The following is a 26628-nucleotide window of genomic DNA, read 5'->3' as shown; positions in this document are numbered from 1 at the left end:
GGTCCTGGCTCCTGAGTTCGCAGTGGGCAGGCCAGGCTGTGTGTGAAGGGCCCGGCAGAGGGCACAACTGGGCCTCTGTGCAGCGGTTCCTCCCTAGAAAGGCCCAGGTACGTTTGCCAGTGAGGGAGTCCAGACTTGCCCAGGGCTTCTCAGCTGAGGGTGGGTCCAGGTACAGGCCTGGAAGGAAAAGGAGTAAATGTGTCCTTGCTTGTGCACTTTGCAATCCGTGTGCGCTCCTTTAACAGCCGGCGAGGTGTGGCATCACCTCCATTTGTCGGTGAGCAAATAAGGCGTGTATGGGGGGGTGGAGGGGGTCAGGTTACTAGGCTTAGTGGTGGCCACAAACCCAGGCCCAACCCCAAAGCCTGTGCTTCTCTCGCACAGCCAGAGTTTGGGGCCGGAAGGAGGGGGTGGCCATTAGGGAGTGTGGAGAGCAGGAGCGGTGGGGAGACACCAGGCGCCGAGAAGTTCATAAAGAAAGTTAGAGGGCGGCCGCAGAAGGGAAGGAGGGAGCTCGAGGCGCTGGAGCGGCGGTGGTGGCTGGCGAACCCGCGGGGCTGCTGAGGGGCGAGGGCCGCGGCGCGGCGCCAGCACACCTGTGGGTGCCGAGCGCGCCCCCCGCCCGGCCCCGCCCATCCCAGGAGGGCTCCGGATTCCGGTTCCTGCGAGGCGCGCAGGTGAGGCCGGGCGGAGTAGCGCCGGGCCGCCCGCGCCCCGGGCTCCGCTCTTGGCACTCGGCTCGCCTGGCCGCGACCCGCGTTGCCGTGGCTACCGCCGCCGAGCAGCCCGCGCCCCCACAGGGAGGGGTCGAGTTCCCCGCCCTCGGCAAGTGCGGAGCCCGCAGGGCTGGAATGCGGGGTCCCGGGCGGCTCGGGGCCGCGCGCCCGGCTCTCGCGGCTGCTTCCGGCCTGGCCTTGGCGGCGGGCGGGGGGGTGGGTGGGGAGGGCGGCCCGGCGGGCGCTGGGGGAAGGAGCGAAGCCCGGCCCGGCCGACGCGGCTTTGTCTCCTTTGTTCCCGGCGGTGGCAGCGGCGCGGCGGGAGGGGCGGGCAGCGGGCGCGCTTTTCCGCCCCTCGGTCTCCGGGTAACAGCTGCGGCGCGGCCGGAGCCACCTCCCGGGGTGGGGGGAGGGCAGGGGGCAGTGAGACCGCCGCGCGCAGATCCCGAGCCCGCAGCGGCCGGCGCCCGCCTCGGCGCGCTCCTCCTGCGGGGCCCGGTCGGGTGGTGAGTGCGGGGGCCGGAGCGGGGGGGGCGGGGGGGCGGGGGGGCGGGGCGGCCCCGGGGGGAGGTGGGCAGCTTCGGCCTTGATGCTGCTGGGCAGGGGCAGCCTGGGGAAGCGGTGGGCAGCCGCGGTCCTTAGAGTTGGGACCGTACTTCTCCGCACTGAAGGAAACTCTGGCGGCTCCGCCTGTAACGCGATTGGGAGACAGAGGAGGTGGAGCTGCTCCTCCGCGCCCCCTCCTCGCCGCCGCCTCTGCCGGGACCGGCCGGCCCCTTCCCCGCCCTCCCAGGATCGCTGGTGGGGTCCTTGCCCCTTGGCCGGGGGAGGAGGGAGGAAGGGCCGATGGGGAGGTCGAGGCTTCCCCCTCTGTGTGCAACAGCCCTTCCAGGCTACGCTCCAAGGCGGACTGTGAGCCTTGTGTTAGGCATCCCCAGAGGGGGACCCCCCCCCAGCCCCCAACATGACCCGGACGGTGGGTGATGAGCACTCAGGGGTGGTGCATAAATGGTGCCCCCCCACCCCAGCACGCAGGCTGCGGGCAGAACAGTGTGCACTACAGCACTGTCAATGAATCTCTCCCTCGGGGACGCTGGGCACCGAGCAGGAGTAGGGGAAGGAAAGGCCAGTGTCCCACTGATCCCTGGGACTTGGTAGATGAGGGCCTGAGTATCACCCCTCCAGAGGTGGAAGGGCAGAGTTTGTTAGCCCCTTTGGTTGGTGAGGACAGCCCCAGGACTACTTTCTCTTTGCAAAAAGAAGTTAGGCAGCTGTGGGCTCTGCTCAAGAGGTCCAGAGAAAGGTGGGCTCAGAAGAGACCTCAAGGCAAGCACTGGGCCCCAGTACAGGCAGGTTAGGCTTTGCCCAGGAGTTTGGAGGAGGCCTGAGATCTGGTGATCTGCAAGTTGAGGACACGAAGCCTGGCTCCAAACCAGCCTTTACAGTCTGCTCTGGCTTGGTTATTAATAAAAGTGAGCCTGACAACTTGTCCCTTTGAGAGGCCAAGTGGCCTGGAGGGGGGTGTGGGCCCCATATCTCCCCTACTGGCTGGATTTCTTCAGCAGTGAGATGGGGCTTCTTTCAACGTGTAAGAAACACTTGCTTTGTGCTAATATCTGGCTCAGTGGCTGGGACCTCTGAATCAAAAGCCACACTCCTTGCCTGCAAGGAGCTTTAAGTCCAGAATGGAGAGGGTGGAACAGGGAGAAAAGTGGCCTTGGTCGGTGCCACTCACACCAGCCACACACTGTTCCGTATTTAATGGCCGGAGCAGTCCTGCCTCCCGTTCTACAAACCGGAACTAAGGCTCAGCCCAAGGCAGAGCTGCTGTTCCCATCAGGATGGTAGCTGGCTTTGTCCATTCCATCCACCATAAGGAGCCTGGGGGGAGACAGGGTAGGCTCTCCTGGGAGATGATGGCTGGGAGTCCGAGTTAAGCAGATAGAGAGGGAGTGGGCATTCCAAGCGGGTAGGAGTGTGAAACAGCACACAGTTAGACCAGCAGAAGCTAATAGCATCTGTGGGGGAGCCCCAGCACGGATTAGATGGAAGAGGGCGTGGACTGGAGGGCTTTGACCTTTATTCTTCAGGCCTGGGGCTGCTCCAAAGACAGGGGAGAGAGATGCTCTGATTCTGCTTGAGGATCCCATGAGGTAGGAGGGGCAGTCTGGAGGGGCTGGAGGCTGCTCTGGCCTGTAGCAGAGGGTTAGGGGAATCCAAGTGCCCAGTAGGGCGGAGAAGATGTCCTTGCCCCTCTCTTCCCCCTTCTCCACCTGTGGTACACAGGGAAGGGCGAGGGTGGTGCTTTAGTGACTGAAGAGGCCCTTCACTTTTCCCAGAGCTGCTCAGCCTCCAGCCTCCTTTGTGGCCTGGCCAGGAGCTATTCTGATCCCTTCCATTTTCCTGTGGGCCACTCGACCCAGTTGTGATTTTACATTTGGGGAGTGTCTTGGTTGCTGCCCCTTGAGGGCTGGAAAACCTTGGCATGCAGTAGGCTCTGAGCAAATGTTTGTAAGTGAATGGAATGACTCTTGGTCTAACTATGGACCTTCTGCCCCTAGCACATCCCTGGGAGGAGGTGGCCAGAGGGAGTGAGCAGTAGCTGAGTGCAGGAGATGGTCTCTGCCCATCCTCGGGCAGACCCTGTCTTCCCAGAGGAAGAAACTCTTCTCCCATCCCTTGGAAACAAGGTGGGGGGCTCCTGGGAGCCTGGCCTTGCCATAGTCCTAGGTTCACGACTCTCCCTGCTGTCCCCTTTCCCCCACCCCCTCGGGTAGCAAACAGAGGCAGCCTTGTTCCCGCTCCCATAGAGCTGCCCTGTTCTCCGCACACTAAAAATGGAAACCCCCAAGCTATTTCGGGAGCAGTGCCCAGCTGGGCTGTGGCCACCGCTCCCCTGCTCCCACCAGGCTGCTGGACCCTCCTCCGAGACTTAGGCCCAGCCTTCTCACTCTGGGACAGTCTCGGTAGCACCTTGGCGGGGTCTTGGCTGGGAGGAGCTGACCCCGGGCTGAGGGAGACTCTCCCTCACACAGCCTGGCAGCTGGGGGGCGGGAGGGGCCAGGCAACGTGGCCTGGGCAGAGGCAAGTAGGGAAAGTATCTTCCAGCCTGGGAGCAGCACTTCTTCAACCTGGTGTTCCTGGCTGGGAACCACCCCGGGGTGGGGGAAGATGGTGGTGTCATGGTTTTCTCCTCCTTGCAGGCTTTGGGTGGGGGGGCTACAGGGAGGGATCTGGGAGGAGAGCAGGCACCCAGGCTCTGAGGTGGCCCTGGGGATGGGGAACACAGCTGGACATGGTGACTTCCTCTGGGACAAGCCTCCCCCCGCTCCCCCCTGCCCCAGCCCTGGGCCCTGGCTCTGCTCTGACCTGCAGGAGAAGAAATAGCAAGAGATGCGCCAGCTTCTGCGGCCCTGTAGGCCTTAGGGCTCGAACCAGGGAAGTGTGCATGAATCCGTGTGTGGGGGAATCTGAATGTGGGTGGGTGTGCCATGCGCTCGTTGTGGAATGCCTGTCTGTGCAACGTACATGTTTGTATAAGGAGGTTGTGTCTTTGCGCAGGTGTCTGAGCGGGGGTGGGGGCGTATGTGGCCTGTGTTTCTGCGTGCGTCTATGTGTGGACACGTTGTGCCTGCATGCGTCTGCACCTGTGCTAGGGCCTGTGTGCTTGTGTGTGCGTGTGCATACGTGGGGCCGGCAGCATGTGTGCTTCCTGGGGTGTGCAAGCCCATGTCTGCTCATGTGCTGGTGTCAGTCTGGACTAGGACAGTCCCTGGCCCCTGGGGAGGGTATGGACCTGGGTGCCCTGGCAGATTTGGGGCAGAAGGTGAAAAGGGAGTGCATGGAAGGGAGAAGGGGCTGCAGAGGAACAGGGTGATGCTGGGGGGGGGGCTGCCAACCACGGGGCTCCTTCCTAGCTGCCCTTTCCCAGGCCCTGAGGGTGCCTGGTTCCGCTGCCCTCCCCCTCCCTGTGTGGGCTCTGAGGAGGCGTCCCCTCTGGAATGTGTTTGGTGGCCGAGGGCCAGGCTGGGCCCAGTTCCACTGGCAGGCTGGGCAGCGGGAAGGGGAGCCCGGGCTCCCACGTGCCTGCAGCCCAGCCCCCAGCTTCATGCTCTGCTATCTTCCTGGCTAGGTGACTCCCACACAGGTCATGCTGTTGTCTCCTGATCCAGCCGGCCCTGCCAGGTGAGCCTGACTACAAACCTAGGCACCTGGGAGAAGTGTGAGTCCCGCTTCTTCTTAGCGCTCTCCGAGGTGGTGTCCAGTCTTTCAGGCCCCAGCCCTGGCAGCCTCAACCTCATTTCACCATTGGTTCTATGGATTCCTTCTGGATTCCTGGCCTAAAAGGCCCCCCATCTAATTCTTGCTCTGCTCTAATGTGCAGATGGCCCATGGGAACTTGCCCTCCCTCTTTGCCCGCAGGCTGCTGACATCTGTGCAGAGGGGTCCTCTCCCTCCTAGGGGCCCTGAGCCCCTCCTTCCCCTCACCTGTGCTGCTGCCTCTTCCAGGCCCTGGTCCCTGGGGATGGGATGTTTCCCCCATCTCTGGCCCTCTGGCCCTTCCCCTGGGACTCTGTGATGACACAGGGTGGTACAGGGTGAAGGGGTGGTGGGGTAGGATGGAGGTCCTCCTGGGACAAATGTGCTTGCAGAAAATGGGCAGTGTTGAAATTTCCAGGAAAGTTGTCCTGACCCTTTGATGGTGTGCCGTCCTGGGGCCATCCTGGACCATAGTGCCATCTAAGCCTAGGCCTCCTTTGCTCACTCCTTGAGTTAGGAGGATCATCTTGGCAGTGTGATAGCCCTGTCCCACCAGTGGCCCATCAGTTCTCCAATTCTCTCCTTTCCAGGTGACCATGCCTGCCCTCGGCCCAGCTCTTCTCCAGGCGCTCTGGGCCGGGTGGGTCCTCGCCCTCCAGCCCTCTCCACCGGCTGCTTTTGCTCCCAACGGCACACACCTGCAGCATCTGGCACAGGATCCCACTTCAGGCACTCTCTACCTAGGGGCCACCAACTTCCTGTTCCAGCTGAGCCCTGGGCTGCAGCTGGAGGCTGCCGTGTCTACTGGCCCCGTGCTAGATAGCAGGGACTGCCTGCCACCTGTGATGCCTGATGAGTGCCCCCAAGCCCAGGCCACCAACAACCTGAACCAGCTGCTCCTGGTGAGCCCAGGGGCCCTGGTGGTGTGCGGGAGCGTGCACCAGGGGGTCTGTGAGCTGCGGCGCCTGGGGCAGCTCGAGCAGCTATTGCTGCGACCCGAGCGCCCTGGGGACACCCAGTATGTGGCTGCCAATGACCCTGCGGTCAGCACGGTGGGACTGGTGGCCCAGGGCTTGGCTGGGGAGCCCCTTCTCTTTGTGGGGCGGGGATACACCAGCAGGGGCGTGGGGGGTGGCATCCCTCCCATCACAACCCGGACCCTGTGGCCTCTGGACCCCCAAACTGCCTTCTCCTATGAAGAGACGGCCAAGTTGGCCGTGGGCCGCCTCTCCGAGTATAGCCACCACTTCGTGAGCGCCTTTGCACGTGGGGCCAGTGCCTACTTCCTGTTCCTGCGGCGAGACCTGCAGGCTCAGTCTAGAGCCTTCCGTGCCTATGTGTCCCGAGTGTGCCTCCGGGACCAGCACTACTACTCCTACGTGGAGCTGCCTCTGGCCTGCCAGGGGGGCCGCTACGGGCTGCTCCAGGCTGCGGCTGTGGCCACATCCCTGGAGGAGGCCCAGGGGGAGGTACTCTTCGCAGCCTTCTCCTCGGCCGCTCCACCAACCGTGGGCCGGCCTCCGTCGGCCGCTGCCGGAGCATCTGGAGCCTCTGCCCTCTGTGCCTTCCCTCTGGACGAGGTGGACCGCCTTGCTAACCGCACGCGAGACGCCTGCTACACCAGGGAGGGCCGCGCCGAGAACGACGTGGAGGTGGCCTACATCGAGTACGATGTCAATTCAGACTGCGCACAGCTGCCGGTGGTGAGCTCCAGCTCCTCCCTGTCTGGCAGTCACAGCTAGGCAGGTGGCCCGAGGATTCTGAAGGGGAGCTAGCGGTGGTGTGGGGGCTGATGAGGTCAACAGAGGTAATGTGCTTCCTTTGTGCCTGGGTGATGGAAAGACGCCTTGCCGAAATCGTGGTGTGCAGAGGTCAGAGAGCCAGCCGTTCGGAACTGGGCTTGGACTGGACACTGCAGAGGGCATATTTGTATGGAGGGACTGAGGGTTCTAGGGTGTGGGCCAGGGACCTTGATTGTAGGGGGCTGGGCCCTGTTTTAAGTTTTTGAGCAAGGGAAATTGAGACTTGTTCGGCTCTAGCTTCTGGATGGAACACAGGGAAGAAGCCACACCCAGCCTCCTGAGTGAGGGACAGGTGGCAGGGGCCCAGGGGAGCAGACTTGGACAGAAGGACTCAAGCTTTGGGAGGCTTTGGACAAGTGGTCCAGGGGAAGACTGAGCGCATAAACTGGGGCAAGGCCAGGCAGAGAGACTGGGGTGAGGGTGAGGTTTCTAGGGGCTCCCAAGGAGAAGGATGAGGGAATAAGGCTGTCCCAGGAGGCCCGGCAGAGAAGAGAGAATCATTTGGGAAGAGCTGGCTGGGCCAGGTGATTGGGATGTCCAGGGAGGGTCTTACTGGGCTTGTTGCCTGTAGGACACCCTGGATGCTTATCCCTGTGGCTCGGATCACACACCCAGCCCCATGGCCAGCCGTGTACCACTGGAAGCCACGCCCATTCTGGAATGGCCCGGGGTTCAGCTGACAGCTGTGGCAGTTACTGTAGAGGATGGACACACCATTGCTTTCCTGGGTGACAGTCAAGGGCAACTGCACAGGGTGAGTGCACAGGAGGTAGTGGGCCCTGTCCCAGGGTCTGGAGGGAACAGGCTGCTGGTGACCAGCCTGGGCAGAGCTATACCTGTGACCCCTGGGGCCAGGATGAGGGGGTCTGTGACACACCCTTGGCCTGCAGGCTGGGAGAGATGATTTAGGCTTCTTTTCCCAGGGCTGGGTGTTAATTTACCTGTGACCTCCCCCACCTCCTCCTCAAGGGCTGGGTGGCAGGACCTGTACTGCCTAGGAGAAAACTCTGCTTCTAAATTGCTTCACTGTAGGGAGAGGAGAGGGCCTTGGGTTTGTGACCACGGACCTGGATCCCAGAACTTGTCTCTGATCTCAGGTCTACTTGGGCCCGGGGAGTGATGGCCACTCGTACTCCACACAGAACATCCAGCAGGGGTCTGCTGTGAGCAGAGACCTCACCTTTGATGGGGCCTTTGAGCATCTGTATGTCATGACCCAGAACACAGTGAGTGCCAGGAGGGAGCTGGGGCCTGGCTGCTGGGAGGGGTGTTGGGGCTGTGCCAGGGACCCATGAGTCACTGGCGTTTGGATTACCGTCATAGCTTCTCAAGGTTCCTGTGGCCTCCTGTGGTCAACACCTGGACTGTGCATCTTGTCTTGCTCATAGGGACCCATACTGTGGGTGGTGTGTGCTCCTTGGCAGGTCAGTGCTCCCCTGACTCCTGACCCTTGACTTATTCCCCAGCCCCGCCTCCTGCCCTCACCTGCATAATTGCCCTGTCCAGTACTCCTGGTCATCACTGATCTTTGACTTGCAACCCCTGCTCCCTGGACGCCCTACTTTCCTTCCTCCATCCTCCATTCTGGGCATCAGTGCCCTGCCAGGGTAGACATAGCCCTGGCACAGCCCACCTGAGGCTCCTGCTCAGGTCCCCAGGTCTGGGGGTGTCCCTGCCCCCCTGAAGGTGGTTCCCCATTATTTTCATACAGGTGCAGTCGCCACTCTGAGTGCTCACGGGGACAGGGCCCAGAGCGGTGGCTCTGGAGCTTCCAGCCCGAGCTAGGCTGTCTGCACGTGGCAGCCATGAGTCCCGCCAACATCAGCCGAGAAGAGCGGAGAGAGGTGAAGGAGCTGGGCGGGCGCGTCCCTCACGGGGAGGGCTCTGGTGATGGGTCAATACTCCACGTTTTAGTGTCAAGTGCTCCAAATACCACGTGGCCTTCCACCAGTCATTTCTCTTGAGGCCTTGCTTTCTCTGTTTCTAATCCAGGCTGGAGGGCGTTTATGAAGGCTTGGGGCCCGCCAGCCCTCAGGGGCCACTAGCCCCTGAGCCTGCTCACCTCGGCTGCCCTGGAAACAGGCCCTGGCCTGCTGCCCAGTGGCTCCAACAGCCTGGCCTGGCCTCTCTTGGCAGGTTTTCCTGTCAGTGCCTGACCTGCCGCCTCTGTGGCCAGGAGAATCGTATTCTTGCCAGTTTGGGGATCACCAGAGTCCCGCCCTGCTGACCAGTGCCGGTGTGATGTGCCCTTCCCCAGACCCTAGTGAGGCCCCAGCACTGCCAAGAGGAGCCGGTGGGTGAGAGAAGGGGCCACCTCTGGGGCTTGGGAGCCCCACCCTCTTCCTTTCTTGCTCCAAGGGGTGCAGTTGGGGTGAGGCGTGAATCCAGGCAGGGAGCCCTGAAGTAGCACCTTTCTCTGAGTCCCCTCAACTGCCCATTTCGTGCCCTGTGGACCGTGTTGCAGACCCTGGGTGCTCCCCTCTGCTAAGGGGTGTGAACCCCACTCACCCTGGGCCCTCTCTTCCTGCTTTGCAGACCATGTGTCCATGAGCGTGGAGCTCAGGTTCGGTGCTGTGGTGATTGCCAAAGCTTCGCTCTCTGTGTATGACTGTGTAGCGGTCACTGAGCTCCGCCCGTCTGCGCCGTGAGTCCCCTACCCCCCTGCTGACCCCTGGCCCCCGGGCTCCCCCACAGTGACCCCTGCCCAATGGCTGCACTCTGTGCAGGTGCCAGGCTTGTGTGAGCAGCCGCTGGGGGTGTAACTGGTGTGTCTGGCAGCAGCTGTGCACGCACAAGGCCTCGTGTGACGCCGGGCCGATGGTGGTCAGCCAGCAGGTGAGCGGGACCCCCAGCTGGCCCCCACAGGGTTGCACGGGTGTCTCTGACGGCCCAGGGTCTGTGTGCCTGCCCTGCTAGGTGAGGCTCTGTCGCGAGCCCCCCCACCCCCACCCCCACCCCGGAGCTGCTGTGTGTGGCGGACTCCCTGGAATTTCAGGAGAGAACGTTTGTGGCTGAGCGGCAGGGGAGGTCTGGGCCTCGGGCCCCACCTCAGCACAGATGCCCCTGGAGCCTGCCCTCCCCTCCCCTCTCTCCTTTGGAGAATTAACGGGCTGTTTTTGTTTCTCTTTCCCTTGGTCTCCTTTCCTCCTAACACACCCTTTGCCTGCCTGCCACCTGCTCCTGTGCCTGCCTGCTGAGTGGCCCCTCCTGTCTTTCTCTGCCTCCCCCTTCAGAGCCCGCTTCTCTCCCCAGCCCCTCCAGCAGGAGATGTACCCACCCCCTTCCCTCCCAGAAGCCCCCAGGCCCCAGTCACCTCTGTTCCCGACACCCTTCCCGTGGAGCCTGGGGTCCCCTCCACAGCCACAGCCTCGGCTGTCCCACCTGGGGACAGGCCTTCCCTGCTCAGCCCCTGGGGGCCAGGGGCGGGTCCTGGTCCGGTACCTGCCTCCGCCTCCACAGAGTCACCTCTCCATGAGGAACCTCCCCCTCCCGACCCCCCCAACAGACCTGGAACTGCTGTCCCCGCCCCCACTGACTCCGGACCCACGGCCACACCCGAGGACCTCTCGGCCTCCCACCCATCGCCCTCAGATGCAGCAGCACTGCCCCCCGCCCCTGCAGACCCCGGCCCCGAGGCCGACCCCTCTGCGGCACTCCTGGACCAGCCCCCCGGCACTGCTCCCACCACCACTTTCCCAGGGGCCGCTGGCTCCGTGAAACCTGCCCCGGACTGGCTCACGAGAGAAGGCGGCGAGCTGCCTGAGGCGGACGAGTGGACGGGGGGTGACACGCCCGCCTTCTCCACTTCCACCCTCCTCTCAGGTGATGGAGACTCGGCTGAGCACGAGGGCCCTCCCGCCCCCCTCATCCTCCTGTCCAGCCTCGACTACCAATACGACACCCCCGGGCTCTGGGAGCTGGTGAGGCCCAGCCCAGGAAGGAGGCCTCAGGGGAGGGGACACAGGGCAGACGCGCACCTTACCTGCCTTGCGATCCTGCATCAGGAGGGATCGAGGGGCAGAGTGGGTTCTGCAGCTCCACGCTGGCCTTGGGCCCTGGGTTCTGCACAGGGAGCCTCCAAGTTGACCGGGTGGGCGCCATAGACTGCCTTGATCTTGGTGTCTGCAGGAGGAGGTGAACCGGGGGCCAAGTGCCTGCCCTTGTGTAGACAGCGTTCAGGATTCCATGCTAATGCCAGTGCACGTGGAGCGAGAAGTCCAGCTGCTGGGCAGAAACCTGGGCCTCCTCCAGGTGAGTGTGTCCTGTGGCAGGTGGATGTGTGGCCTCCTTGGCTGTTGGTCAGCTGTACGCAAGCCTTGGAATGCAAGAGGAGGGCTTGGCCCTCCGTCCCAACCCGGGGGCTCTGTGAGGGGCCCTGGCAGGGCTCACTGGGTCCAGCTCCTCCAGTTGCCCCACCAACTGTGTCATCTGCCCCCAGGACAGCCCAGGAGACAGTGAGTGTGTGATGGAGCTGGAGGGCCGCGAAGTGGTGGTCGAGGCCTGGGTGGAGTGCGAGCCTCCTCCAGACACCCAGTGTCGTGTGACCTGCCGGCGGCACCAGGTGCGGGTCACAAGTGCCGGGGTGGGCGAGGATGCACTGACCATGGGCCGGCCACTGACCTCAGCTGGCCACGCCACGTTCATCGTGGGAATCTGCATTCCCCGGCTCTGGCCTCTGACCCTGTGTGCCTTGGGGTCCCTGTTTCCCAACTCTGACCTCTGACCTGGTGCTCCGATAACTAGTCCTTTTGGTCCTTTCTGTGACCATGCCCCCTCCAGGCCTGATGCCTCCCCCGGCCCCAGGCTCTGACCCGACTCCCATTTCTGCAGTTCAGCTATGAGGCTCTGCAGCCAGAGCTGCGCGTGGGGCTGTTTCTGCGTCGGGCTGGCCGTCTGCGTGTGGACAGTGCCGACGGGCTGCATGGTGAGCTAGTGGGGGCCTCTGGGGCCGCGGGACTCCTCTACACCCGCCTCTCACGTTTGTCTCTGCTCTCTCCAGTGGTGCTGTACGACTGCTCTGTGGGACATGGGGACTGCAGCCGCTGCCAAACTGCCAGGCCCCAGTACGGCTGCGTGTGGTGTAAGGGGGAGCGTCCACGCTGCGTGGCCCAGGAGGCGTGTGGCGAGACCGAAGCTGTGGCCGCTCAGTGCCCCGCCCCCCTCATCCACTCGGTGTGTTGCAGTGCTGGCGTGTCCCTTCCTCACCACTGCCTTTAGAGGGAGGGCAGGGGTGCAGGAGGCCTGAAGGAGGGAGGCTGGGTCTGCATCCCCGGGCTGCCCAGGGGTGACTGCCAGGTGGAAGTGTTCCAAGTCCATGTCTTGGAACAGGTGGAGCCACTGACTGGGCCTGTGGACGGAGGCACCCGTGTCACCATCAGGGGCTCCAATCTGGGCCAACACGTGCAGGACGTACAGAACACGGTCAGGGTGGCCGGGGTGCCCTGTGCCGTGGACGTTCTGGAGTACGAGGTCTCTAGTAGGTGAGTTAGCTGGACCAGCGGGAGTTCGGCACACCTCACGGGCTCCCTGGTGGGCTTTCCTGCACTTGGCCGCCCACCCACTCCTCATCTGTCCTTCCCTCTCCCCCTTTCCCTGCTTCTGGCCGCAGGGCCTCAGAGCAAGGGTTGAGGCCCTGGAGCGTTCGCCTCCACTTTGTGCACAGGTGTGCATGTTCCTGGCCTGGGCTGCCGGGGAGTCACTGCTGGGCCTAGGCCTGTCTCTACCTAGAGCTGACAGATGGCCCCGTCCAGGTGTTTTCACCTGGCTTTCTGGTGACCAGGGACGTAGTTGTGGTAGCAAGGTTCTCAGATCCCAGATGACTATGCTCAGGGGCTTGCTGTCCGCCAGCTGCCCTCTCTGTCCCAGGCACTGCTGCAGGAGGGCACCTCAGGATGACAGACTTGTGGCCCGCCTGCCGAGTCCGGTCCCTGGGACCCCAGCTGCCTTCCCAGGCCTGCAGCTGATAGAGGTTCTGGCCCATGGTAGCCTGGCTGGCAGTTGCAGGGTCCCAAAGGTGCCCACATAAGACACTCCCAAGGTGATATCCATGATCAGCAAATCCCAAACCCAGCTGAATATCTGGGTTACCCGGACAGCCTGTCCAAAGCCACCATGGAATGGGTCCTTCGTACCCACCCTCAGAGATCTGGACTGAGTAGGCCCATGCTGGGACCCCATAATTTGTATCTTATTTATTTTGGTAATCTGTATTTTATTTATTTATTTTTGAAGATTTTATTTATTTTTTTAATATTTAAAAAAATATTTTTAAGAATTTGTCAGAGAAAGAGAGCGCGTGCATGCTTGAGCACAAGCAGGGGGAGCGGCAGGCAGAGGGAGAAGCAGGGTCCCCACTGAACAAGGAGCCTGTTGTGGGGCTTGATCCCAAGACACTGGGATCATGTCCTGAGCCAAAGGCAGAGGCTGAACCCACTGAGCTGCCCAGGCATCCCTATTTATTTATTTTAATATTTATTTATTTAGTTTCTAAAAGACTTTGTTTATTATTTGACAGAGAGGAACACAGTGAGAGAGGGAACACAAGCAGGGAGAGTGGGAGAGAGAGAGAAGCAGGCTTCCTACTGAGCAGAGAGCCCGGTATGGGGCTCGATCCCAGGACCCTGAGATCATGACCTGAGCCGCAGGCAGAGGCTTAATCACTGAGCCACCCAGGCACCTCCCCTATTTATTTATTTTTAGAGAGTGAGTGGGCACGCATATGTGTGCAAGTGGCAATGGGGTCGAGGTGGGGGAGAAGGGCTGAGGGAGAGACCATCTTAAGCAGGCTTCATGCTTAATGGGGTGCCCGACGCAGGGCTTGATCTCATGACCCTGAGATCATGACCAGAGTTGAGATCAAGAATCAGACACTCTAATTGACTGAGCCACGCAGGCACCCCCTCGTAATAAGTATTTTAAACTAGACATTGGGGGGCACCTGAGTGCCTCAGTTGGTTAAGTGTCTGCCTTCGGCTCAGGTCCTAATCTTGGGGTCCTGGGATTGAGCCCGGCGTCGGGCTCCCTGCTCATTGAGAACCTGCTTCTCCCTCTCCTGCTGCCTCTCCCCCTAGTTTGTGCTCTCTCTCTTGCTCACTCACTCTCAAGTAAATAAGTAAAATCTTTTAAAAAAATTAAAAGTAAACCAGACTTTGTTGGCACACGTGGTTTCCCCCTCCAGTGTGTTATGACCAAAAACTTGAGGTGATCGTCTAGACTGTTAATGATTTTAAAACCATGAGACAAAGGTAACTTGCAAAGTGATTTATAAAGAGATTAAAATATTCGCTAGTTGGAGCCTCTCCTGGGTACTTCACACATCACTTGTTCTGTTTTCCAACGTGCTGGCAGTGAGTGTGACCATGTCACGGATTCTCGCCGCTGCCAGCTTCATGTTGGGGAAATTGATTTGCCCCAAGCTTGTTTTCTGGCCGAGAACCAGCATTTTCTGAGATTGTTCACTTTCCCTTTCCGTCTGTCCCCCGACCTGAATAGAGGCTTCCAGGGACTTTTTTTTCATGAGGAAATCAGGTTGCCACTGCTTTGCGAGTGGTGTGGCACGCGTGGTGGTGGTTAGGCCAAGTATTAGCTCAACCCCTCATCCTACAGCCAGCCCTCCGGGGCTCCTTATAAATTTGTGCCACAGAGAGAGGAGGATTCCCCTTCATAAGGGGGGCCTCAGGGTTGGATTTGAATAACTGAAACTGTGAATAGGAATTCGCAGGGGCCAGAGCCCCCTGGAGTGCCATAAGGCATTCCCTCCAAAGCAAGAGGATCTCTGTCAAATTCAGGAGCTGGAAGAACACCTGATTGAGTGGGGGCAAGGAGGGGGCAGCTGAGTCCATTTGAGGGAGCTCTTGGTGTGGCCCAGCACCCCAGCCTGCCCTGTGCCCACAGCTTCGTGTGCGTCACTGAGGCCAGCGGCGGGGAGGTAGCTGGCACGGTGACGGTGGAGGTGCCAGGAAGAGGACGTGGCATCTCAGAGCACGACTTTGCCTACCAGGTGAGGTGGCTCCCCCGCCAAGCCCATCTAGTTTTGCCTTCCTGGGGCTTCCCACCCTAGGCCCTTCTGTCTGCCTCAGGCTCCCCTGGCTTCTCTGTGGGTGGCCTCATACCTGCCTATCTCTCCCTACCCCTGTTCCCACAGGACCCGAAGGTGTATTCCATCTTCCCGACCCGGGGCCCCAGAGCCGGGGGCACCCATCTGACCCTGCATGGCTCCAAGCTCCTGACTGGGCGGCTGGAGGACCTCCGAGTTGTCGTTGGAGACCAGCCTTGTCACCTGTGAGGGCTGCTTCCTCACTCTCCCAAAATCCATGTGTTCCGGGGAGAAGACAGAGGGGCAGGATGCTGGGGAGACCGGAAGTGGGGGAGAGGGTCAGGTCTGCTCCAGCAGAAAGTGGCCAAATCTTCCCGAAACTGGGGCTATTGTGGGAAGGCGGCCTCCAGGGTCACCTGTGGAGCTCTCAGTGGGCTCTGAGGGAAGCGAGTGGAGGCCTGAGTGGGCCCTGTGTCCTGGCCCGCCTTCCACTAGTCCCTCCCTTCCGTAGGCTGCTGGAGCAGCAGGCCGATCGGCTGCAGTGTGAGACCAGCCCCCGCCCTATGCCTGCCACGCTTCCTGTGGCTGTGTGGTTTGGGGCCACTGAGCGGAGGCTTCAACACAGCCAGTTCGAGTACACATCAGACCCCAATGTCACCTCTGCCGGCCCCACGAAGAGCTTCCTCAGGTGCTGGGCCAAGTGGCTGCATGCCATGTGCTGGCGGTGGGGGGGATGTCTTTGCAGCTGTAGGGCATGGAGGGGTTGCAGGGCTTCCTGTGGGCGTTGTGACTCCCGTGCCAATGGCAGGGAGAGGGACCATGTGGCTTGGGCTGGGCTAGGCGGGTTCTCAAAAGCCACCCACGGTTCATGGTCTGTCTTGCAGCGGAGGACGTAAGATATGGGTCCGTGGCCAGAATTTGGATGTGGTACAGACACCAAGAATCCGAGTGACTGTGGCCCCAAGAGCCCTGCTGCCCAGCCAGGGGCTTGGGCGGAGGCGCCGCGTGATCCCGGAGACGCCATGCTCCCCTGGGGCTTCCTGTGGTGGCCATCATGTAGGAGACCCACGGGCGTCCCTACGAGGAGACCCTTGGGGCTAGCTGTCCCCCGTGTCCCCCCCACTCCCAACCCTGTGTACAGCTGTGGGTGGCGGGTACCAAAGCGGCGCTCTCCCTGTCCTTGCTGGACCCCCTTCCTGCATGGCCCTCAACGGATCCTCCCTGTCTTTCCTCCCTCTGCCCCAGTTTGAGGAGCCGTGCCACGTGAACTCCTCTCAGCTCATCACGTGCCACACGCCTGCCCTCCCAGGCCTGCCCGAGGACCCCTGGGTCCGGGTGGAATTTATCCTCGACAACCTGGTCTTTGACTTCGCCATGCTGAGCCCCACACCCTTCTCCTATGAGGCCGACCCCATCCTGCAGCCCCTCAACCCCGAGGACCCCACCATGCCATTTCGGCATAAGCCCGGGAGCGTGCTCTCTGTGGAGGTACTGTGTCTGCTCACATGTGGGTCCGCGCAACCCTTCGCTTTGCTGGACATTGCTGCTGAGGGAGACTGGGAGTGGGGGGTGCATGGCAGCAGAGCAAGAGCCAGAGGACAGATCTGGCTCTTCACCCTTCATGTGGCCAGGGCTGAGGGGTTGGTGGGGGCTGCCTAGCCTGCCGCGTCGGGCGGGAGCTTGGGTCCTGCCGCCTGGGTCCCAACACATTCTGTGGCAGGAGTCTGAATGACAGTATGTAAATGGTCTGGCACACACAATAGCTGGGGGCATGGTACACAGTAGGTGCCTGGGCTGATGCCCGTTTGGCAGCCTGGCTCAATGTGGACAGGCCCTTGGCATGGGCTCGGACATGTGCAGTAGCTGGGCATCCCGGACGGCTGTGGGTGGACAGCCCACCGTTGTGTACCACTGGCCCACAGACGCAGTAGGGGCTCTGGCTTTGTGAGTAACTGTGTGTCAGGGCTGGGGAGGCGACTTTAGATTGCCCAGATTTTTAGCTCTGGAGGAGTGAAAGTGTGGGGAAGAAGAACGGGAAGGGCAGAAGAGGGTCGGGGGCAACTTGGGAGATAACCATAGACGGCCACCTCCCCCACAGGGGAAGAGTGCTGAGGCATCATCAGTGCTGCGCCAGGGGTGGGGGTGGGGTGTCAGGACTGTCCTTCCCCCAATGGGATCTGAGTGACCACCAGCTCCTCCCCTTAGGGAAGAGTTCTGAGTAATCTGTCAGTGACCTCGTGTTCCAGGGGGAGAATCTGGACCTTGCGATGTCCAAGGAGGAGGTGGTGGCCATGATAGGGGATGGCCCCTGTGTGGTGAAGACGCTGACCCGCCACCACCTGTACTGCGAGCCCCCCATGGAGCAGCCCCTGCCCCGGCACCACGCCCTCCGAGAGACACCGGATGCTTTGCCCGAGTTCACGGTCAGTAGGTGGGCGTGGGCTGGGCCGGGCCCTGGGCACGTGCTGAAACCTTGCTCACTGGATGCTTCCCATGTAGGTGCAGATGGGGAACCTGCGCTTCTCCCTGGGCCACGTGCAATACGATGGCGAGAGCCCCGTGGCTTTTCCCATGGCAGCCCAGGTGGGCTTGGGGGTGGGCACCTCTCTTCTGGCTCTGGGCGTCATCATCATTGTCTTCATATACAGGTGGGTGCAGCCGGCTGGGACTGGGCTGGGGCAGCGAGGGGGGTGTGGCTCTAGAGGAAGGGCAGACGAGGCCAGGGGTCGACAAATGTTCCTGGAAGGTGCCAGAGAGTACTGATTTTAGGCTTTCGTGGGCCAGGTGGCTTCAGTTGCTGTGGTTCTGCTCCGCTTTGACTGTGCAGAAGCAGCCATAGACGAGAGGCAAACTCACGAGTGTGGCCGTGTGCCAACAAATCTTTATTGGCAGAAACAGGCTGTGGGCCAGATTTGGCCTGGTTGTAGTTTGTTGATCCCTGGACTAAACCGCTGGGCTAGACTGGAGGTGGGCTTGCGCAGGACGGGACAGGCTAAATTATTCTGAGCGACGCCTTGGCTTGGCTGGGCATGGCCGTGTTAGACGGTGCCAGCCTAGGCCAGGGCGAGGCTGGGGTAGATAGGCCTGGGCCCGGGGCACCAGAAAGGGCTCTGTTCTGGTCCAGCCTCCCCCTTCCTGACCTTGGTGCTGAACAGGAGGAAGAGCAAGCAGGCCCTGAGGGACTACAAGAAGGTCCAGATCCAGCTGGAGAATCTGGAGAGCAGTGTGCGGGACCGCTGCAAGAAGGAGTTCACAGGTGAGGCTGACGAGCAGAGGCCTGGAGGATGCTCCGGGGAGTGCCAAGCCTCCTCCCATGGCATGGGTCCCAAGCCCCAACCCGGCCTCCTCCGCTCCACAGACCTCATGACCGAGATGACCGATCTCACCAGTGACCTACTGGGCAGTGGCATCCCCTTCCTCGACTATAAGGTGTATGCTGAGAGGGTCTTCTTCCCCGGGCACCAGGAATCACCCTTGCACAGGGACCTGGGTGTCCCTGAGAGCAGGCGTCCCACCGTGGAACAGGGGCTGGGGCAGCTCTCCAACCTGCTCAACAGCAAGCTCTTCCTCACCAAGGTGCCAAGCGCCCCACCCCAGGCCCCAGGCCTCTCCACTGCTGGGAGATTGGGAGGGAGGCTCCTGGCCCCGCCCCTCGGGCCTCAGCCCTGCCCCTTCTCTGTCCCTCCCGTTCTGAATCGGCCCCTCCCTCCCCATCGTGTCTCCTGGACCAGTTCATCCACACCCTGGAGAGCCAGCGCACCTTCTCGGCTCGGGACCGCGCCTACGTGGCATCTCTGCTCACCGTGGCTCTGCATGGGAAGCTCGAGTACTTCACTGACATCCTCCGCACGCTGCTTAGTGACCTGGTGGCCCAGTACGTGGCCAAGAACCCGAAGCTGATGCTGCGCAGGTCTGTGTGGCTGTCGGAGGCTGTGGGGTCTGGAGAGCTGTCAGGGCTGGAGGCAGGAGCTGAGGCAGGCCGCCTGGGGTAGAGGAGTCTGTAGCTCAGACGGCTCTCCGTCCTGCCCCTGCCCTTTCCTGTCCTCCCAGGACGGAGACCGTGGTGGAGAAGCTGCTCACCAACTGGATGTCCATCTGCCTGTACACTTTTGTCAGGGTGAGAGAGGCAGGGGTAGGGGCAGGGTTGGGGGAGGCAGGGTGGGAGGGGCTTACTCCCCCTCCCCCGTGGTGGGGGCAGGGCTCTCAACCACACAGCTTCTGGCCCCCAGGCAGCTCGGACACTCCTGCCCAGCAAGTCTCAGTCACCTTAGGCCCTCTGCGGCCCGTCCCCCTCCCCAGCGTGGGCCATGCCCCATATAGCTCCGTTTCATGCCCATCATCTGCCCCAGGGGGTCCTCATAGCCTGTCACTCCCCTAGGACTCAGTAGGGGAGCCTCTGTACATGCTTTTTCGGGGAATTAAGCATCAAGTAGACAAGGGACCAGTGGACAGCGTGACTGGCAAAGCCAAATACACCCTGAATGACAACCGCCTTCTCAGAGAGGATGTGGAATACCGTCCCCTGGTGAGTCAGGGGGAGGGAGAGGGGGGAGGAGGGTAGCAGTGGGGAGGGACAGAGCATGTGAACGTGTTCGCGCACAGCGGGGTCAGGCCCTGGTGAGGACGAGCGTGGGTGGTCGTGGTGAACATCTGCGTCTGGTTTACAGCGGGCCTGACTTCTGGCTGGCTGCTGGGGAGAGGCTTTAGACTGGCTTAACAGGACAGCAGCTTGAGGGCCAGTCCTTGAGGCGGAGGACCTGAAGGACCAGTGCCCACCAAGCCCAGGCCAGCTCTGTCAGACCCGGCCACCTCGTCCTCTGGGTGGCTTTCTCCTTAGGGCAGGCCTTTCCTCAGTGACCCACACGGGGTGCCTTTGGGAAAATCTCATTCAGGCTCACTTCTCACTCAGGCTTCTCTCGGGTGCCTCAGTTGTGCCAGGAACCTGGGGCCCTGAGTCAAGAGGGCCTTGTGTTCCCTTGTTTTTTATTGCCTTTCACTTACCCAGTGCACTGCGTTAGGTGCTAGGGTCACGGCGGAGGGAGCCACTGTCCCAGGGCCAGGTCGAGGGGGGGAGGGTTGAGGACAGTGAAGAGACAAGAATTAAGGACTCTTCAGTGCTTGGAGGTTGGAGGTAGTGGCTTCCTCATGGTTGTCCCTGTCCCTGCATTTCGGTCAGCTGAGGTGTGGCACGAGCCATAACTGCTCCCGTGTGTGCCTCCGTAGACCCTGAATGCACTGTTGGCTGTGGGGCCTGGCGCGGGAGAGGCCCAGGGGGTGCCTGTGAAGGTCCTGGATTGTGACACCATCTCCCAGGCCAAAGAGAAGATGTTGGACCAGCTTTATAAAGGAGTACCTCTGGCCCAGCGGCCAGACCCCCGCACCCTGGATGTCGGTGAGGGTGGTGGAGAAGGGTAGCCTGGGGGCCCAAGCCAGAGTGAAGGCTGGGCTGGCCCTGGCTCAGCCCTGCAGGGGCGGCCTATCGCTCAGTGGGCATGGGGCAGCAGTGGACTGTGGAGTCCCTCTGCAAGGACAGCCTCTCACATGGTGAGGGCCCGCAGCCCTAGTCTTTGCAGAGCGTGGGGGTGAGGCTGCCCCCTGATGGTGGGTCTGTGCCCCTGTGGAGGAGGAGGTAGACCCCACCTGCAGGAAGGGTGTCCCGGGAGTCCTCAACCCACCTTGCTCTCGCAGAGTGGCGGTCCGGGGTGGCTGGGCATCTCATTCTTTCCGACGAGGATGTGACTTCGGAGGTCCAGGGTCTGTGGAGGCGCCTGAACACCCTGCAGCATTACAAGGTGGGAGGGGTAAGAGCAGGAGGAGGGGTGGGGGGGTGGGGCTGGTGGAGGGGGTCACTGGCTGTGATCCTCAGGTCCCAGATGGAGCGACCGTGGCCCTGGTCCCCTGCCTCACCAAGCACGTTCTCCGGGAAAACCAGGATTATGTCCCTGGAGAGCGTGAGTACTGCCCACCCCCTTCCAGCCCCCACCAAGTCACTGTTCTCTGTCCTCTCTTTGCCCAGTCCCCAGTAACAGGCAAAGTCCTCTGGACCTTAGGGTGGGCGTGTGTCTACTTCCCTTCCACTGAGAGAAGCCCTCAACCCATGCCTCTGCTCCTGGAAGTTGGCAGGACCCTAGGGGCCCAGGGAAGGTGATACCTGATGAGGGGTGAAGAGCTGTGGGGTCTTGGCACAGGGACCCCAATGCTGGAGGATGTGGATGAGGGGGGCATCCGGCCCTGGCACCTGGTGAAGCCGAGTGAGGAACCGGAGCCCCCCAGGCCTCGGAGGGGCAGCCTTCGGGGCGGGGAGCGCGAGCGAGCCAAGGCCATCCCTGAGATCTACCTGACTCGCCTGCTGTCCATGAAGGTGGGGCAGGACGGGCGGGGAGGGAGGCTGGGGTCAGGGCCAGGCCAGGCCTCAGGTCTGGGCTGCGGGGGAGGACGGCTGCTTAGGGGATTTGGGGTGGTATGGGGCTTGCATGAGCATGGTGCCACTGGGCGTCCGAGGCCTGGCTGGGGCTGAGGTTCCCTCCTCTTGTGCTTCCCCTCCCCCACAGGGCACCCTGCAGAAGTTTGTGGACGACCTCTTCCAGGTGATTCTCAGCACCAGCCGCCCCGTGCCACTTGCTATTAAGTACTTCTTTGACCTGCTGGACGAGCAGGCCCAGCAGCACGGCATCTCCGACCAGGACACCGTCCACATCTGGAAGACCAACAGGTGGGGAGGGGTGGCGGTGGCTGGAGCTGGGTGGGCCAGGCGTGCTGGGGTCTCCTCTCCTGCTTCCCCCGAGTGCTCACCGGCCACGCCTGCCCCACCCGCAGCCTGCCCCTGAGATTCTGGATCAACATCATAAAAAACCCTCAGTTTGTGTTCGACGTGCAGACATCTGATAACATGGACGCCGTGCTCTTGGTCATCGCGCAGACGTTCATGGATGCCTGCACGCTTGCCGACCACAAGCTGGGCCGGGTGAGTAGGTCTCGCCGGACGTGGAGGACACGCCGGGGGGCCGGGGAAGCAGGAGCCGGGGCTGGGCAGTGCTGTGTGCACCCAGATTCCAGGCTTGGCCGACAAGGTCCAGGAGGAGGGCTGGGGGAGGCTGGTGACTCCAGTCCCAGGCCGGGCTTTGTTCCCAGGAGGTGGCAGGGCCTCGTCTTCAGAGATGACCCCTCCAGAACCAAATCCAGCAGGCAGCCTGGAGCTGTTGTGGGACCGTAGAAGCCACCTGTCCACCTGGTGGCCCCCACGTCACCTCAGGCTCCCCTTCTCCCAGTCGGGGCTCACTGTAGCCAGAGGCCCAGGGATCCGGAGTGACTCCCAGTTCTACATGGAGTGGAGGAGGTGTCTGGCTGCCAGTGCAGTGTAGATGGGAGAGTCTGGGGCAGCGAGTGCCCGGCGTGGAGCAAGGTGCTGCTGAGAGGAGCTGAGAGGCAGATGGTCAGGGCCAGGGCTGTCTGTCGGGTAGCACGCAGTGGCGGGGTATTGTCACCGCAGTAAGAGCCAGCAGAGTCCCATGACAGATAAGGGCACATGGCTGCAACTGCTCAGGCCCCCAGCAGGCAGGGCCGGTGGCTCCTCAGGCCCAGGAAGGGAGCCTGTTACCTCTGGAGAGATGGACCTCTAGGCCTCTGTGGAGAAACAGAAAGTTCGGTTCTATTCTGTAGTGTTGTCTTGTGGGACCCATTTTTGTTCCGTGTGTACCCATCACTCCGTCCACAGTGAACTGAGAACCACGGGGGCCACCAGGACCTGGGGCCACGGTGGGTGGGTGCTGCATGGTGGCGGGGTTCTTCCCCAACCTTCACACTGCCTCCCCTTGCCAGCAAAAGTGCATATGCTTGCCGGGTAGCTCAGCAATAGCCCTAGCCAGGAATGCCAAGCGTCCCCCTATGGAGAGCGGCTGAGTAGGCACACGTGCTGGCTCCGGCCCAGGGACTCGCACCACTGCCCACGCAGGGGCGCCATCTTGCCTCACCCTCCCCGCAGCTTCGGGTTGAGGCAGCGGGTGCCGAGAACAGAAGTGTGCTGCCCAGAGCCCACTGCTGGGGGGCAGAGCTGGGACTGGAACCCACTTCGGTGGTGGGGGATGGATCTGGGTGTGTCAAAATTGTGGGTCCTGACTGGAGAGACCTGCTTCAGGTGCCAGCTCGGCCACTCGGGGTGAGGTGGAGTGGGGCCATTTACTAAATAGTGGGGTTAGTTTCCTGATCTTGAAGATGATTACTTGGGGAATGAGCAGCACCAGGAGAAGCAGCATCAGGGCCCCACACGCTGCTGCACCCTCCTGGCCTGCATGTCTCCTCCCTGCTGGATGCAGGTGGAGGCGGATGGAGCTGAGAAATGACTGTGGAATGATTCGGAGAGAAGCTTGGGGGGACAGGAGCAGAGGCTGGACATCGGTGGGGCGGGGGGGAGGAGCGGAGGAGGTCCTTGCAGAAGGAAATGGGCCAGGGGCACCAACTGTCCCAGATGCCTGGGACCGAGGGGTTCTGGGGATATTCGAAATGGGGGACAACCGGGACAGTCGGTCACCCTAAGGGGCTCTCCTCTTTCTTTCCTGCTGCTGCCCAGGACTCCCCCATCAACAAACTTCTATATGCTCGAGATATTCCCCGTTACAAACGGATGGTAGAAAGGTAGGAGGGTGAGGTAGTGGATCTGGAAAGGGGATGGGTGGACAGAAGGATGGAGGTTTGTGGCTGCAGCCCAGGGGTGGACCCTGGTGGGGTGAGGCATGGCTCATTATCTCAGCAGCCGCCATACCCATGGTCCCTGACAGGTACTACGCAGACATCAGGCAGACCGTCCCTGCCAGTGATCAAGAGATGAACTCCATCCTGGCTGAGCTGTCTCGGGTATGGCCCTCCCTTTGCTTCTTGGGTTGGGCACAGGTCTCCCACCGTGAGGATCCTGCTCTTTTGCCAGGAAGCCCTGGGGACATCAGCAATCCTGTGAGCTGGTTGGGGTGGGACCCATCTCATCAGCAGAAATGCGGAATTTTCCAGTGACCACTCTAAAGATCAGGGCTCCCAGCACCTCACTATAGAGCAGCAGAGGCTTGTCTGGGCAGCTGCCACTGAACCTGACTCAGCTAGGTGCTGGGGGGCCTGCAGCCGTGCTGGGGTCAGGGGACGATGGGTCCCAGGCAGTGAGGTGGCTGGCATCATCCCAGGAGGCCCATGCTGGCCTACTCTTGCCTCCATACTGCTCTGCTGCCCTCAGGGGTGTAGATGTGCCCATAAACCACACCCAGTAACAACAGGTGGTGGTGCTGCATGGGGGGGCTTTGTGTGCTCACCTGACCCCCCAGGAGCTTCATAGCTCAGGTGATCGTAACCCCGTGGCCCTGATGAGGAGGTACAGACTCCCAGATGGCCCCATAGAGGGGCCTAGTGTGACCTCACAGGAGACAGGAGGGAGATCAGAGCAGACTGACCCTGGGTCACAGCCTGGGAGTAGCACCTGTCCCACGGGGCCCTGCCACCATCTGGGACCCCAGGCTCCCAGCTGGCGCCTCAAGGGGAGAGAGCCAGGCCCTATTCACGCTGCAGACCCGGGACCCCTGGTGTGCTCATGGGGCTTCCTGTGCAATACCTGTCCCTTCTGCTGCCTCGTCCCCCGAGGGGCTGGTGACACCCCTCATCTCTCATCTCTTGTCTCCTCCCTAGAACTACTCTGGGGACCTTGGGGCACGAGTGGCCCTCCACGAGCTCTACAAGTACATCAACAAGTACTATGACCAGGTGGGCAAACCCGCACAGAGCCCCGGGGCCTGATGGAGAAAGGGGCGGGACTCATGGTCCCCAGGGCATGGAGCAGGGTGTGCACTGGTGCTGGCTGTGCTCTAACCTGGCTGTGCCCTCGGTCTGGGCTCCTCGGTGGCAACAGGGATCCCAGGCATTGGGGAGGAGCTGCTGAGGATCTGCCGTGGCCTGGAGGTGGAGGGGGGCACATGCTGGGAGGGACACACAGCTGCCACCCATATCCCGACCTTGCCCTGACTCGCATCCCTCCTGAGTCTGCAGTGGCAGCATGCCGAGCATGGCCACCTCTGGGCTCCCTGCACTGCCAGCGGGGAGGGTCCTGCCGGGGGTGGGAGCGGGCACAGCAGAGCCAGCGAGGGGGCTGTCTGGGCCCTTCCTGGACTGGGCCTCGAGATCAGAGCACCCACGAGTCAGCCAGCTAGGTGCTTGCCAGAATCGCACACCCCAGTGTTTGTGTGGCACCTGCGGCGTGGCTGTTGCTGTTAGAGATGAGGAGCCTGCCTCGTGGCCCAGGCCTGGAGTGAGGACAGTCATGCCACAAACGAGGAACGCACAGATGTGAATGCGGGCACAGCGACTTTGCTCCAGCAGCGCAAGCCCCTGCATGAGGGAGGCAGGGGGTGGGGTGTGAGGCATCTGGAGGCCTCTCCCGGGCCCTGCCGTGCCCCCTGTGGCAGCCCCCGCTTGTGCTTCTGTAGTTGTGGGTGTGGGGTCGGGGAGCTCTCCGAGGGCAGGATTGCATGGGGCCCACCGTCGCGGGGTCCCTGCTCCTTGCCCAGTGCCTGGCAATAGGAAGTTAGGAAATGCTTCTTGCGTGGTGGACAAGGGGAGCCGCGATGGCTGAAACAGGGCTTCTAGAGGGTTCGTGGCGAAAAGGTCAGCATGGTGGGTGCAGGTGGCCTCCACTCAGCGCGATCTTACCCGTGGAGGTGGATGCTTATTACCATGGGTGCTAAGTACTGAGTAAAGTACCTCATTCTCACCTCTGGAATCCTTAAAACCCTATGCTGACCTCACCAGCCCAGCTCTGAGGAGGTGAGGGGACTCGCTGTGCTCCCAGGCCCCCGCCCCCCACCAGGCCGCAGCATTTGAGGCAGCCCGTGGACGAGCACAGGGAAAGGTGGTGGCGGGCACCCCTGACCGGCTGGTCTTGGTTGCAGATCATCACTGCCCTGGAGGAGGACGGCACAGCTCAGAAGATGCAGCTGGGCTACCGGCTCCAGCAGATCGCAGCTGCTGTGGAGAACAAGGTCACAGACCTGTAGGGACCTGGCCAGCCCTGGCCTGCATTTGCCTCAGCCTTGCCTGGGCGGCCCCGGAGCCGTGAGGGAGAAACTACCTTCTTAGATGCCTGTATGTAGTGCCTGACAAGCCGAGTTAGTGGAAGGTGGCTCCCAGTTCCCCTGGGGGCTCTGGCCTGGGCCCTGCTGGACCTGCCTCGCAGGCCTGGGGCCTTGAGGCTGATTGGGTGGGGCCCAGCCTGCTCCCTGAGCCCAGTGACCCTGTGGGCTATTTTGTGTGTGACGTCAGTCTGTGGGGAGTCAGGGACTAAGGGTTTCCAGAGAGTGGCTGGTGGGGCCTCCAGCCCCTGGAGAGACTGTACTGTTCCTGTACACTGGCCTTTATCCCGCTGGGATGCAGAGGGGGAGGAGAAGAGCCCCACTTCCTGTCCTGCCCTCCTCTATCATCCCTGACCTCAGTTTAGCTGCCTCTGGCCTTGTTGCTGCTGTCCCGTTCCTAGGTCCGAGAGAGGAATGCCTTTGCTAGGCCGCTGCAAACTGACCCCTCCGCGGGGCCTGCTGCCTCCAGGCCACCCTGCCTCAGAGGCAGCCCGTGGTGAGGGCCACCTGCTGCAGGCGCCCGGGGGAGAGTGGTGGCCCCACTGACCCAGATCTTCATTAAAGGATAACACACTGCATGGCGTCTGATGTGTGGGCTCAGCCCAGCCCCTCCCCTAATAGGAGGTGGCAGCCGGCCTTGGAAGGCCCTGGAGGGAGGTGGGATCTGTACCCTGGGTCACGTGTGTGTGGGGGGGGGGCGGTTCTCGTCACCCCAT

The 26628-nt window shown here is 61.8% G+C and overlaps 1 protein-coding gene across 8 annotated transcripts; it reads left to right on the top strand.

Moving 5' to 3' along the window:
• Positions 1-123: 123 nt before the first annotated feature.
• PLXNB1 (plexin B1) lies at positions 124-26488 on the top strand. 8 transcript variants are annotated; one of them, XM_059160796.1, is made up of 38 exons: positions 124-277; positions 4849-4901; positions 5567-6679; positions 7350-7532; positions 7876-8004; positions 8102-8202; positions 8490-8622; positions 8915-9071; positions 9314-9422; positions 9505-9613; positions 10012-10698; positions 10907-11029; positions 11217-11339; positions 11609-11702; positions 11778-11950; positions 12107-12258; positions 14672-14777; positions 14922-15058; positions 15325-15501; positions 15698-15869; positions 16059-16301; positions 17060-17236; positions 17313-17461; positions 17969-18069; positions 18172-18389; positions 18545-18723; positions 18864-18930; positions 19192-19338; positions 20037-20205; positions 20502-20605; positions 20680-20764; positions 21002-21174; positions 21365-21525; positions 21630-21777; positions 23380-23444; positions 23588-23663; positions 24477-24551; positions 25733-26488. In XM_059160796.1, exons 3-38 carry the CDS (start codon positions 5573-5575, stop codon positions 25835-25837), a joined length of 6414 nt encoding a protein of 2137 aa, XP_059016779.1. In that variant the 5' UTR covers positions 124-277; positions 4849-4901; positions 5567-5572; the 3' UTR covers positions 25838-26488. The 8 variants fall into 8 exon arrangements, with proteins under 8 accessions (XP_059016779.1, XP_059016785.1, XP_059016780.1 ...); XM_059160802.1 differs by having other exon boundaries at positions 125-277; positions 5721-6679; XM_059160797.1 differs by lacking the exon at positions 124-277 and adding an exon at positions 405-472 and having other exon boundaries at positions 4848-4901.
• Positions 26489-26628: the final 140 nt, after the last annotated feature.

This window comes from Mustela lutreola, chromosome 2 (assembly GCF_030435805.1).
Source record: "Mustela lutreola isolate mMusLut2 chromosome 2, mMusLut2.pri, whole genome shotgun sequence".
In the NCBI taxonomy this organism is placed as follows: Eukaryota; Metazoa; Chordata; class Mammalia; order Carnivora; family Mustelidae; genus Mustela; species Mustela lutreola.
Note: the sequence above shows the minus strand (reverse complement) of the source record. Positions and strands in the feature narration are given on the sequence as shown.

Coding starts and splice junctions, on each gene's coding strand:
- PLXNB1 (XM_059160796.1), top strand. CDS start 5,573: ATGCCTGCCCTCGGCCCAGCTCTTCTCCAGGCGCTCTGGGCCGGGTGG. Junction 9,423..9,504: donor GAGCTCCGCCCGTCTGCGCC/GTGAGTCCCCTA, acceptor CACTCTGTGCAG/GTGCCAGGCTTGTGTGAGCA. Junction 23,445..23,587: donor TACAAACGGATGGTAGAAAG/GTAGGAGGGTGA, acceptor GGTCCCTGACAG/GTACTACGCAGACATCAGGC.